Here is a 15,046-nt window from a genome sequence, read left to right as displayed (position 1 = left end):
AGTGATACATGCTTTATGAACTATTATAACTTTCTAGCTCCATCAAGAGGAGTTAAAATGAGATGCATCTCATTTATTAGTCTGGTTAGATTTGGAGATTTTTAAAAAAATATTCTTTGCATTTTCTTTGATCAATCTGTCTTCAAATAGCCGAACAGAGCTAGGTATTTCCTTCCTCATTCTAAATCTTTGGTAATTATAGCTCTGCATAAAAAATATTCTACTGTGATTACCCTTAGGGATTTGGGAAATGCCAAAGAGATTACACAGTGAGTGCTAAGTGGCAAGCCAGGAATCTAAATCTGTCATCTTCCAAAGCCTGTGCTCTTAATAATTCCACGTTTTCACAACTCATCACTCTTCCTTTCCTGTGTAGGAATCACCCCAGGTTCTGTCTTGGACAATGTTATAATAACCTTGAAGAACATGTACTCTCTTTCTTCACCTTCTCTGGGACTCAAACTGTCAGCATATTATAGGGTAAAGTTCTTTGCCTTCTCATATTCACATTCCATAATATCCCCCTACCAAACTCTTACATGCATATGCCATTTAATAGTGGCCAGAACCATGCTGACTTGTTATGATTATATTTGTCTGTGAAATATTTTTCTAATTGTAAATGATAAATAGTATGGGATTCATTTATTATCATATGTGATAATGGAAATTATCTGTTATATATATATTATCTATCTATTTATCTGTCTATCTAGCTATCTATATCTCCATGCTTTCAACGTGATCTGGAATGAAAGTTAGTGCAACAGATTGTACTGATGATCCTTAATGAGGATTTGAACAGCATACTGCAAACACTCATTTGCATTTATTTGAGTTGCGTTTTGTTGGCAATTATGTGTTTAAGTTTCTGTGACTTATTTTACTGCCACAGCTTTTTGTTTGGGAAAGGTTTTTGACACAGACTGGCTCATAAAAAGTAGTGCAAGTGATATTGTTGGACTTGCCATGAAGAAAAAAACGGAAGAGTATTATAATGTCCTATTTAAAAGTGTAGGTTTTATGGTAGATCAAGTTGTTATCAATAAAACGGTTGGAGAAACAAATGGTAAAGATCATCATGGGAATTAGAGATTGTGGAAATGACCTGACACAGAAGAGAGTATCTTAGACATGCTACTTTTTGGGAATATTAACTGAAATGGTATGAATTGAAGCAAGAAGAAAATATGGCCACAGGCAAAATCATGACTGTAAAGGCTTTGACAAGAAGGGGAGAGCATTACCAATATAGGATGGCAGGAAAATATCTCTAAGGACACCAGTTTATTATTTATTTATTTATTTATTTATTTTTTTTTTTTTTTGTGGTACACGGACCTCTCACTGTTGTGGCCTCTCCCGTTGCGGAGCACAGGCTCTGGACGCGCAGGCTCAGCGGCCATGGCTCACGGGCCCAGCCGCTACACGGCATGTGGGATCTTCCCGGACCGGGGCACGAACCCGTGTTCCCTGCATCGGCAGGCGGACTCTCAACCACTGCGCCACCAGGGAAGCCCGAAACCACTTTATTTTAATTCATTTGACTTTTCTGTTTCCAGGACTGTGTCCCCTATGGTGTTTGAGGTATGCATGCATTCATTATTTCACTACAATCGTCTTTGCGGTTTACATGAAAGACTCCATAATCCAGTTTCTAGCTATTACTCCTCTCCTGTGCTTTGGTGTGCTATCTCCTACTATTTGCTTCATGTTACTTTTTGGTTGTCTCATTTTTGCTTCAAATTCAGCATGTCTAAATCTGAAATTATCATTTTTCTCCTTGAACCCAAACATTAAGTGCCTGTGAGTTAAACTTCTCATCCATATTGTAAGCCAACAAGAACTATGGCTTCTTTTAAGTAGACTTTATAGCTGTATCTTCAATTTGACAGCTAATAACCCTTTTTCCAGTTTCTCCTAGTCTCCAACTTCATACAATCCTTCTCAATCTGTTGACCATATTGCCTACCATACTGAAAAGATTAAGGCCCATTTGAGATTCTTTAATTATGCTACTCTACACCTTAAATCTAGTTTTTTTTATGCATCCTTCTCTATCCCTTTACACCTCTTGATACATAAGTATCACTGCTTTTTATTGCATCTTACTTCTTCACATGTGATCCTACCATCACTGGTTTCCAGTTCCAGCAATTTAAAGCCCCTCTCTTTTATATATTTAATATCCTCCACTCTAAAGATGCTTTTGTCTTTTCTTTAGGATGTTTTGTTTCTATTTAATATTCCAGTAAAATCTTCTCTTCCATTCTATTCCCTTAAGAGAGTATCTTATTTATTTATTTATTTTATTTATTTTTACCTCCTCATTACTGCCAAATTTCTTTAAAGTGTAGATAACTTCTGCAAATAATTCTCAATTACTCTTTAATCTTGCAAACTGACTTCTGCTTCCACCACTTTGCAGGTCACAAACAGCTTCATGTGTCATCTAAATCTAGAAGGTAGTTGAAAGTAAAGACACTGGCTCTAGAGTAACTTTGGAATTGGAAAAAAGGACAGGGCAATCATCTTCACTGAAGTGATAGCTGAAGACTGTAGAACAGAGAAGTCCTTGTTCAAAACACCTGCTCTTCCAGAAGGATTCTATTTTCTCACTCTGGGAGAAACAGAATTCTCTTTGGATGAAAACCTCTCACTGTCTCCTCCTCTTTGCTTATCTAGGTTTCATTATTCCTTAAGTTTCCAGCAACTTATTGGTCATTCTTGAAATGCTTTTCAGACTTTTGTTCTCTAGAGCACATCTATATTATTAGTAAAACACTCTTATAAAGTGGTGAAGGGATCACAGTTTTGGCATAAAGATTATCTTAAAGTGAAAATATTTGAAAACTTATCTTCACTTTTCTTATCTGACTATAGCCAAGACTCCCTAATTCAGGCACTATCAACTTTCTTCTGAGAGAGTTTCTTGCAACTTCTGGGAAGGAGACCAACTGCCCATCCATTAACATAAAAAGATATACATGTATTTCCTTACTGAAGCTCTAAACACCTCCCTCCTCACACACATTTTTACATTAACTTTTTATGTAAACATTTACCTCTGGGTTTCAGCAGCTTACTCATTACTGAGTAACCCCTGCATGCATGTATAAGGAAACCTTTTGTCCTGTTAATTTCTCTATTGTCAGTTGTGTCACAGCCTAACCCCTCTTCAAATTTAAATGGGCAGAAGACACGTTTTCCTCCTAATAGCAGCATATGCTCCTCTGTATATTTTCATAAATGTGTCCTCTCCCCTCTGCTTTTTCCTCCTTCCCCTCTAATCATCCCTTCCTCCCCCTTCTTCTTATAGACACTTTTACTATCTTTGAGGCCACAGACATCCTCTTTACCACTGTACATCTCTAACACTAAAAACAATGACCTAATCACTTTACTGAAACTTCTTATAAAAGTCAAAAATGGCCTCTGTTTTGTCAAATCTAATATTGGAAATTAAATATTATAAATTGGAAGAATAGGAGTGGTCTCCCTAGTTCATAATTATTTCCTCTTCTCCAGCAACTTAAGTCAACATAACCCAGATGCCATTCTGATTGGATCAAGGTAGAGCACTATTGATCTTGGCTGTGCAATCAGAACTCTGGTTTTAGAAATTTGAAAGGGAATCTGAAAGCAGCTCTGCCCCTTTCCTGTTTGCCCATTTCTGTTCTCCTCTAACCTTGAAAGATCCTAATTAACCTGTTGATTCTTTTCCTAAATAAAAAGAAGTAAAATAAAGAATTAAGTAGTTAAAGAATGACTAGTTCTCTACCCACAATGGCCTCCTTAGCAATCCTGCAGGCATATCACACAGGCAAGATAACATCTGAAGAGAGAGTCAGCCTGCCTTTGCAGAATGGAGAACAATGCATAACCCAATCTCCTCCCTCTACCATTCACTGAGATTCTTCCTCCCCTTTCTTCCCTTTAAGAACTGTCATGGCTGAGCAGAATCTTTGGAGTTGGTCTTGGGACATGAGTTTACCTTCTCCCCAGATTGCTGGCTTTTCTGATTAAAACACCTTTTCTTTCTATTGACGTTTGCCTCTTGATTATTGGTTTTTGAGCAGCAAGCAGCCAAACATGAGTTTGGTAACAGATCCAATAGGGAGGTTGAACTTTCTTTAGATCTCTGGCCAAATAGCATTTAAGCTTGAGAGCTTAGCTTTCCATGTGTTGCAGAAAAGTAAGGGAAATGAGTCAGCAGAAAGCGAGAGAAACATAAGAAAAAATTATACAGAGAGGAGATGAGGTGAGACACATACAGGAATTTTGGACTGCCTGTACATCAGTGTTTTATTCCCAAATCTTTGCTGAATTCCTACTCTTAAATTCTATAAGAAATCCCTGTAATCTTTAAATTTTTTTTTCTGCTTACATCAGCAGGAGTTGGTTTCTGTTAGTTTCAAACCAGATGGTCCTAACTAATATTCCTACATAGCATTGTTATGTTTGCAGTCATCTGTACTAAGTCAGAGCCTTGGCTAGGGTAAGAAAGCAAATGAAGCAAAATACAGTGATAATAATAATAATGAAAAAAATTTATTGGACCATTATTTGTCAAGAAACAACAGTTGATACGCAGAAACTTGGTAGCAACTAATGTGTGAAGAACTAATATTGTTTTGCAAAATGGTTGATGGTAACAGTGAAATAAATATTAAACAACTTTAAAGAGAGTCTAAAACTTTAGAGAAATGAGAATCATCTGATGAGTTTGATAAAATACAGATACCTGGGATCCATCCAGAGGCTCCGATTCAGTAGAGCTGCTAACTATGCTGGGCTGTACAGGACTATTATAGTTCTCACTGTGGAGATAGAGGCTGTGTGACAGCCACTTTCACTTACATATAGTCTTTATCTAGAATCTTTTTGAAATTTAGCTTTTATTTTTAATATGCTAAAAACTTGCTATACTTGCTATTTCATAGCAGGAAAATAAGGTGTCCTGGGGTGAGCTATGAAGAGAGTTCTAAAAAACAATAGCCAAACAAATATTAAAAGATTTCCAGCTGTTTTCTTCTTACTTCACTTCAGGGCAAAATACTAGCTAATGCTGCTTCTTTTAATGACTTCAGTCTATGGACTCAAGGCAGCTATACCAGCTTTATGTAAATTTTTATACTTATTTGCAAGATTGCTTACCATATGGCATAAAATGAAGTTGTTGTGTTGAGCCATCAGTAAAAATATTTATATTAACCTTAGTATTAAAAAAGAACTTGTATGGAAATGCTGTAGTCGTGCTCCAGATCTTCCCCGAATTGGAATTAATGTCAGCTGCATGATATGTTTCTCTTATTCTGAAAAATATATGTGAAAAAATACTTAGGACAAGATTTTAAGAAACTTCATGCAGGGTTTGCTATAGAAGATTTGAAAAATGAAAATAACCAGCAGCCGATTTGTGGTATAGTGCTATTAGCTAAGCTAGATTGGTAAAGATTACAATTAAACCAAAAGCAACTGTAAAGCTCTGGTCTTTACGTTTTCCCTGGGGCACCTCATTTGAAGCAATTAAGAATACATTGTCACTTATAAAACATGAAAATTCACTCTGAAGAGTGATTGCTTGCTTCACTGACATTGCCTTTTGAAGCATGAACTCCTCCCCTTGGTTTTGGCTCATGCCTTTGTCAAGCCAGAAGACACTCATTTATTATTTATTCATTTATTGATGAATAAATTCTCTTGTTTGTGTCAAATTGGTAAATAGCATTCTTGGCAGCCCATTTTCTTTAAATTTGGGGTTTTACACAAATCTTTGGCTTTTACATAAATCATTGAGCCCAGAAGTCATTTGTACATTCTGAACAATTACTTACTATGTCAGAAAGTCAGAGAATTGGAAAATAGTTTATCCTTGGAGTCAGAAGCCTCGAGTTTGAATACTGACTCTTTTTTAACTTAAAAAATTTTTTTTAACATCTTTATTGGCATATAATTACTTTACAATGGTGTGTTAGTTTCTGCTTTATAACAAAGTGAATCAGCTATACATATACGTATATCCCCATATCTCCTCCTTTTATTCAGTAGTTTTATGGTCAGAGGCAAGTTATATGACCAGTTTCTTTGTTTGCACAAATGAGGATATTTATATCTACTTTAAAGGTTTATGAGAGAAAAGGCATATAAAGACTTTTGTAGAATGTAAAGCAATATATCCATGTAATGTATCATAATTATCATTATATTATTACAGCTGAATCCCTGTAGAGCCATATTTTATGCCCACATGTAGAATTTAGCCTAAAATTATTTGTAACTAGATATTTAAAATGCTTTTGATGATGAATATGAAGTCCTAGGTTTTTTTCTGTTTTTGTTAATTTTGCAGACCTCTAAAATTTGTAGTGCTCTTCCTGAATGAAAAATTATGCATTCTGTGTATGCATTCTATGTAATGTATCATATATATTACATCCTTGGCATTTATTCTAACTATTTTTGCAGCATTAAAGTAGTGTAGGTCCATTGAAGTAGCTCTATCTCTATGCCCTTAAACTCTACCAAAACATCCCCTCCTTGAGGGACCTCACAAATGGAAAAGTGTGTATGCACCCAATGGGTCTGGCATGTATCAAAATCACCTTTTTTTCTGGGTTCCATCCCCAAAGTTTTTGATTCAGTAGATATGTGGAGGATTCCCCCCCTCCCCCCAATTTTTAGTGGTTTTCCAGATAAGCCAGTACTACTGCTGCTCCAGAACTGCAGTTCAAGAACCACTGCTTAGGATAAAGGTATGGGCCACTCTTCTTTGTTTTACCCTACAACAAAGGTTTGGACTCCAGTTCTGAATTGAGGAGCTTTATGATCTAGCATTCAACCATATGATAAGGTAGTACTCAATGTATACATACATGTTTTAACCTTCTACCGTTTTGGAGAATTAAATTTAAAATGTAAATTCATGACTCATTCTTTCCTAAACCTTCGCTGAGCATCTACCATGGGCCAAAAACTTTTTTCATGTGCTATGACATTTTATTGTATTTTTAATAAAAATATGACATATTTCTTTAGAGATGTGCCTTAAAAGTATGTCACAACAAGAAAACAAATCCCACAAATTACAGAGCCTCTTTAAGGGTGTATGGCGGGAATTAGGTAAGGTTATTTAAATGTTAGAAAAAAAAACACTGATGAAATTGGACATATAAATCCATTCTATATGGCTTTCCAGAAATTTTGGAGACTCTTAAGAAACTTGGCTTTTAAATTCAGTTCTGTCTTCTTTGAATTAAGAGCTTTGGATAGCACCTAGCACATATTAGGTCCTCAAAAATATTTGTTATTGAGTGAATAGTGTGTTTGTGTACAAAATAATTATGCATATATAAATTTAATTATCCTTATATGAGTATTTGTCAACAAAAATTATAGAAAACCAAAAAAATGTAAATATAACTCTTATCTTCTTTTTACTACTGTAAAGTTTATTATTGTTTGGTTGTCTTTTTTAGTACTCATGGTTACTTTGAAAGAAACCATTGGAAAAAAATTCCATTTAAGAATTTTAAAATGTACCATGAGCTACTGACAAACCATCACATAAAATATTTTCACGTCACTATTGCATTCACAAGATTTCATCAAAGAATATTATATTCTCTTGAAAAAAAAAGTGATGGGAGAGACTAATAATAAGTGTTTTTTGATGGAGCTATACCAGGTATTACCTTGTGATATTGAGAGAGCTATTTCTTCGCTTAGAGGGTAGAAATTATCACATCTTAGATTTAAAATGTCAAGTTCCTGGCAATGCTTGTCAGGTTGTTACAGTGGGTAGCTCATTCCTGACAGAATCAATATTGATATCTGTAAAGATCCTAATTAGGAATCCAAAGTGCCATTTAAAATATTCTTCTGTGAACTGGAGCAAGAAATTAATTAAAGATTGAATATAGGTTCACGGATTTGAACTGCTTTGTTTTGTATTTTGTATGTGTGCCTTTCGGTTCTTCCAATATGGTGACAAGTTTTTTAACTTGACTTTGCTTTTTTGTTTGCTTGCTTGTTCTTCATTTGAATATCTGTCATGCATTGACTAGTTATTAGGCATTCAGATAGCCTTTTAAGGCAGTGATTAAATAAATGATTCAAATCTTTAATCCCAAATGATTCTTTAGCAGGCCGCTGCTATAGCTGATAAATAAGCTAATGTTTATTTATATGTATTTATTACATTTAAAACAGCCAAAAAAGGATAAAAAACAAGATAACTAAAATGTAAGTGCATTAATTTTTCAAAATTTTCAGGAATCTTAGCAATAGAAGAGATGGCATTATATAAATTTTAATTGATAATGAGAGATTGGTCTTTAAAAAAGAGGCATGTACCTTTATAAGTTCTTTTTTTAGATTAGCAAAAAGGGGATCTGGGATCTGGGATCCCCTTGTGATCAAATTTGTTTTTCAGTGGACAAACACCCATGCACTTGTTGAACATTCTGGCAGCCCATTCAGGGTAAGATTGAGTTATTGAGCAGAAGGTACTCTCATCATTCTAAATAGTATATCCCAAGTAAGAAGGATAAATCTATGCTAATTTGGGACAGAGCCAAATAAGTCAGTCACTTATGTGCCATTAAATGAGAAATTAATTCACTGCAAACTAAGCTATCAACAAACAGCAAGGGCAAGACTGAAATTATAAAACATTCATCTGTAGCCAAATTTTCAGGGGAAAAATATATTTGACTATAAACAACAAAAGCAATACCAGAAGTTGATTAATGAACTAATTTGTCATAAATTTATACTTTTAACTATGTTAAAAAATTATAGAGCTTTAACATTTCATATGCAAGATTAATCAGTTCAGTGATGTTAAAATAGACAAATTTATGCAGGTACAGAAATTTCTAAGTTTAATGGAATAGCAACACTTACTTTTTTACTTTGTTGCAAAAGGAGGCCAGACTTCTATTACTGCCCTGAGGTACTTCAACCAGCTGAATGGAACAACCTGTCAGCTTAAAATAAAAACTCTTAAATTAAAATAGTTTGGTGTGGAGAAAAGATTAATACAATTCTAAAATTTTTATTTTGTTTTTAAAAGCGATTATGTTTTTAATTTTATTTATTTTTTTTTGCGGTACGTGGGCCTCTCACTGTTGCGGCCTCTCCCGTTGCGGAGCACAGGCTCCGGACATGCAGGCTCAGCGGCCATGGCTCACGGGCCCAGCCGCTCCGCGGCATGTGGGATCTTCCCGGACCAGGGCACGAACCCATGTCCCCTGCATCGGCAGGCGGACTCTCAGCCACTGCACCACCAGGGAAGCCCTTTAATTTTATTTTTAAAAACTTTACTGAAGCAATACATATGGAAAAATACATAAATTTTAAATATATAATTTGAGTTTTGAGGAATATATGCAACTGTGAATATTAATATCCAATCAAAAAATATAGAACATTTCTATCACTTTAGAAAGTTCCCCCATATCTCCTTCTGTCAATCTGAACATGTATTTGGTAACTGTTAATTCAGATTTCTATCACCATAGATTAATGAATGTGCTCTTTTGTTTCTGGCTTCTTTCACTTAAGTTATATATGTTTTAAAATTCATGTTGTCATATGTATCAATAGTTCATCTTTTTTAGTTACCTATTAGTAGTATTCTATTGCATGAATATTCCATAGTTTGTTTATCCATCTTCCTGTTGATAAACAGTTGTCTTGTGTGTAGGTTTGGGGTATTGTAAAGAAAACTATTAATTTTCATATACAAGTGTGGTTTAGACATGTGCTTCACTTCTTGTGACTAAATCCATAAACGGCTCAGTTAAATAATTTTGCTTTATGTATTTTGGAGCCACTATTAGGTATATCTACATTTAAATTTATTATGTCTTCCTGATTGACAGTTTTATTATTATGAAATGACCCTTTTCTTTCTCTAATAATACCCTGCGGGCTTCCCTGGTGGCGCAGTGGTTGAGAGTCTGCCTGCCGATGCAGGGGACACGGGTTTGTGCCCCAGTCCAGGAAGATCCCATGTGCCGTGGAGTGGCTGGGCCTGTGAGCCATGGCCGCTGAGCCTGCGCGTCCAGAGCCTGTGCTCCGCAACTGGAGAGGCCACAACAGTGAGAGGCCCGCGTATCGCAAAAATAATAATAATAATAATACCCTGAGTTAAGCTTCATTTTCTGATATTAATAACCACACACAGCTTTGTTTTGTTGGTTGAATGCTAAGTATTTTTATTTTTTTAAACTTTCAACCTATCTGTGCCTTAGTTTTTCAAATTTGACTCTTGTAAAAAATAAAGCCTTTCTTTTCTATCTAGTTTGTCAATTTCTCCCTTTTATTTGGAATATGTTTAGTATATTTATGGGTATTGTTAGATTTAAGACTGCCATGTTCATATGTACTTCTAGTTGTTTCTTCTGTTTTATTTTGTTCTTCTATTTCTCCTTCCCTGATTTTTGAAGTTTGATTTTTGTATCCCGTTTCATTTAATTTCTCTGTTGGATTTTTAGTTTTTCTTCTTTGTACTATATTTTTAGTGATTATACTAGCTTAGAACTTACAATATGCATCGTAAATATTTCACAGTTTACTTAGAGTTAATATTGTGCCACTGCATTTAAAATGTAAGAATTTCCAATAGCAGATAACATTTACCCTCCCTTCATCTTTTATTCTCCTGTTGTCTTTTATCTTTTGTTTACATATACAACAACTCTGACAATGAAATGCTGTTTTTTTGCTTTAAACAGTCAGCTGTCTTTCAAAAAATTAAGTAGTTTTTCATATTTACTAACATATTTACAATTTTTGCTGCTCTTTTTTCCTTTCTATATTCCACCTGGTATCATTTTCTTTGTATCTGAAGACTGACTTCAGTATTTTTTGTGTGCATGTGAGCTGACTGATTTCTCTCAACATTTGTTTATATGATAATATATTTATTTAAAAATTTCAAGCATTTACTCAATCAGTTATAGAAGTATGGATTCTTTTCTTTTTTTATAGAGATTTAAAAATGCTATTCCACTGTCATCTGGCTTCCATCGTTTCTGATGAGATAATGCTTTAATTCAGATTGTTGTTCCACTGCATGAAATATTTTTCCCCCTCTCTGCCACTTTTTATGTGCTTCTTTTCAACTTTGGTCTTCATATGTTTTAGTATAACATGTCTACATGTGGTTGTCTTTGCATTTATTCTGTTTGGGATTTATTGAGTTTCTTAAATCTGTAATTTGATATTTTATACCAGAATTGGAGAAAATTTCAGAGCATTATTTTTTCAAATGAATTTTTCTCTCTTTCCTTTCCTCTCCTGCTAGCGTTCCAAAATTATCCATGTATTAGGCTCCTTCTCTCCTAAGTTTCTTAGTCTCTGCTCACTTTTATATAATTCTTTTATTTTCTCTTCTTCAGTTTGGGTAATTTCTATTCTTTTTCTTTTTTTTCTCTCCTTTTTTTATAAATTTATTTATTTTATTTATATTTATTTTTGGCTGCATTGGGTCTTCATTGCTGCGTACGGGCTTTCTCTAGTTGCGGCGAGCGGGGGCTACTCTTCATTGCAGCGTGCAGGCTTCTCGTTGCAGTGGCTTCTCTTGTTGTGGAGCACAGGCTCTAGGTGCACAGGCTTCAGTAGTTCTGGCGCATGGGCTCAGTAGTTGTGGCACATGGGTTTAGTTGTTCCGTGGCATGTGGGATCTTTCCAGACCAGGGCTTGAACCCTTGTCCCCTGCATTGGCAGGTGGATTCTTAATCACTGTGCCACCAGGGAAGCCCTATTCTTTTTCTTTCAAGTACTGTTTTTCCCCTGTCATCTTATATCTGTTTATTTTTTTTGTGGTACGTGGGCCTCTCACTGTTGTGGCCTTTCCCATTGCGGAGCACAGGCTCCGGATGTGCAGGCTCAGCGGCCATGGCTCATGGGCCCGGCCGCTCTGCGGCATGTGAGATCCTCCCAGACCGGGGCACGAACATGTGTCCCTTGCATCGGCAGGCGGACTCTCAACCACTGCGCCACCAGGGAAGCCCTCTTATATCTGTTTTTAAGCACACCCAGTGACTTTTTAACTACAGATACTATATTTATATTACTAAATTTTCCATTAGTCTTTGTTTTTTCATAGTTTCTAATTTCCTTCTGAGATTCCTCATTTGTCTACTCATTATGTTCATCTTTACTTCATCTTCTTGAACATCCTTTTAATAATCTCCTTAAAGTCTCTATCTGTTAATTCCAACATCTGTTCTATCACAGAATCTCTATTGACTGGGTTATTTTCTTGATTATGGTTCAGAATTCCCTGTTCTTTAAGCATCTGTGCATTTGTTATTAAATGTTGGATATTGTAGATGACACATTAGGAATTGTTTTTACAAGATGTGCAATTTTTCTCTGGCAGGCAGGCAGTTAAGATCGTTTTGGCCTTGTCAGCCTCTATTTTATTTTTTGTGGGGCCACATGTAAGTTAATAGGTAGAGCATTTACTTTAGAGCACGATTTTTACTCGTAAGAGATAGCTTTCTGTGATCTCAAATGAATGCCTGAAGTTCTCAGCTTAGTGTCTTCTCTTGCTGGGTCAGAACTTTGGCACTGCATAACTTCTACTTGTGTGTGGTGAACACAACCTCTTGGCCAACAATCTATAGTAAATCTCACATAGACTCCTGACCCCCATGCATTGTATAGTTCCTTCTGTGCTCTGCCCTACAAATTACAGCTTCCTTTGCAGCCCGGAACTGCAGTCTCTGCCTCCTCAGTTTAGTGGTACTGCTGCTCAAATTGGGCTCCACTAGTCTGCCTAGCAGCAGGAAAGAGCCCTGAAGACACTAGGATGATCATAACAGCACTTTGGTGTTTCCCTTCTCTTAAGGATTGATGTCTATACTGGCTGTTGTTCAATCCTGAAATCAGTGGCTTCATATATTTTGTCTAATTTCATAGTTGTTTTCGGTGGTAAGGGAAAGTTTAGTACTTGTTACATTGTCATGATCAGAAGTAAAGGTTCCTAAGATTCATGCACTTTTAATACAGATCATTTGAGGTATTACCTCTTATGCAAGTGCCTCAGACACAATTAGTTGTTTCTTCTCTTATGAACTCATCCTCTCTATTATTTTACTGTGTTGCCATTATTGGTTTGCAGGTTAATTTAAGCAATATGTTATTGCTGAAATCAGGTATTAAGCATTTTCTTCTTTGCATTTGTTATGCCTAATCATATATAGTTTAAGAATATGATAAATAGTTGTTGAATAAATGAAAAATCCTCTTGTCTAAACCTGTAAATTACAGCTGAAATAATGTTTCATCATTTTACTGTTTAATTCTGGTTTCACTTGTGTCTAGACTCTGTATAAGCAGAGAAATGTTCAAATATTATACAAGAACCTCTGTGGTTACTAAATGACTGGAAAACTACTAATGAAAGCATCAGGATGAATTGCACAATGATTACTTAATTTCCTACTGTTGGAATGTTCCCAAAAGAAGTTGCCTGCCAACAGTATAATTTAGTAGCCTCTGAGTAAAAGGACATTTTTCCTGCCAATAATGATATGAAGTTTTAAGTCATGGTAATATAACTCAAAATATAAATGTAATGAAATGTATGTATGTTTCTATGTGTGCATAATGACACAATAAGAATAGAAAATACTATCATTTAAACCTCCAACTATGATATTTTTATCTAATAAAATGTAAATACTATAACATTTTATTTAGTTTTGATGAAACCAGAACTTTAAAAATATTATAAAAAATTTTCTCTTTCTTTAGAAAAAATCATTAATTCAGGAACACAGAATTTGTGAATAAGTTTTTTTCCCCCAGAAGTATTGATAATATTAATACATTCCCCTAATTAAGATTAGTTACTCTCATTACCAAATTAACGCAGCACATTATTGAATGATTCTTTCAGATTCGTAGTTTTAGGTTGACATATATGACACATACCTCTTTGTTCTTTGGCCATGTACTTTCCCAGGTCCTGGGTAGAAAAGAACCTTTAAAGAGCATGAGAGATGGTTCCACAATATTCATATTTCTACTGCTTTTATTTTCTTCTTTTAGCATCAAGTCAGTTGAGAAAGATGGATATATAGGAGGAATGCTACATTCAAATCCTATATGGTAGTTATCCAGTTCACTCCGTGAATTAATTTCATCCACACTAGTGGATGATGGAGGTAAAATATTGAATCCGTAATCATCAGCACCATGGTATTTTCCTATGGGGTTTCCCCCAAAGCTTTCTTTATTTATGTTTTGAGGATTTGGTAGCACGGAATGCCTAAAACCAATTACTCCTGTTTTATTAACTTGGTGACAGGAGAGTTCTGTGCTTTTAGAAGTGAATTCATTCAAGGATATTTGGTGTGCTTCATCTAATGAATGCCTTTTTGAGTCCCAGTGTGGTGCACTGGGCACAAACATGATGTTTTCTTCAATTTCTCTCTGATAGAGTGGGATTGTATTACTGATCTCATCTACTACATGATCAAAACCCAGACCGGTGTGACTAGGAAAATGAGGTTGATTTACAGAGTGAAATTCTTGGTGCTTTTGCTGCTTTTCATGTGATTCACTGGGATTTAGATCTGTTTTCCAACAATATGCCATTCTTTATTTTATGTAACTGAGAGGGTTGACTCTGCTCCAAATATCTCCTAGATGATATTATAAAAGATGATAGGAATTTTCCTAGAAAAAGCATACAAGGAAACAAAAAACTTTAATTAGAAATAAAAGAGCTTGCAAGAAAAAAATATGTTGAGTAAATACAAACAATTGTTTTGAAGTTTCTCCTTAGCAAATGAAATAATTCCATGAGTAATATAAAACTCCATCAGGGCTCACAATATTAAAGTCCGAGGGGGAGTATTGACTTCAGAGACATTCATGAAACTCCTGTGACAGAAAAATAAGTTCACTCCAATTATGACAGGAGTTTCATGAATCAACCAAAGACAATATTCCCCTTTGGACTCCTTTTCCTATGGAAAATCCACTTGCCGACAGCAGCATTATCTCCCTCAGTATTCAGTCA

The 15,046-nt window shown here is 35.2% G+C and overlaps 1 protein-coding gene across 1 annotated transcript in view; it reads right to left on the bottom strand.

Annotated features, from left to right (window-relative positions):
* The window catches only part of PIK3C2G (phosphatidylinositol-4-phosphate 3-kinase catalytic subunit type 2 gamma), a gene marked incomplete at its 5' end in the record, with an annotated part of 318,729 nt that extends 304,110 nt beyond the window's left edge, over nt 1-14,619 (bottom strand). Inside the window, 3 exon segments of the mRNA XM_081248761.1 lie at nt 5,158-5,315; nt 8,908-8,990; nt 13,954-14,619. Coding sequence (XP_081104887.1) covers nt 5,158-5,315; nt 8,908-8,990; nt 13,954-14,619 — 907 coding nt within the window.
* Nucleotides 14,620-15,046: the final 427 nt, after the last annotated feature.

Source organism: Mesoplodon bidens, assembly GCF_964165515.1.
Source record: "Mesoplodon bidens genome assembly, chromosome: 11".
Lineage (NCBI taxonomy): Eukaryota > Metazoa > Chordata > Mammalia > Artiodactyla > Ziphiidae > Mesoplodon > Mesoplodon bidens.
Note: the sequence above shows the minus strand (reverse complement) of the source record. Positions and strands in the feature narration are given on the sequence as shown.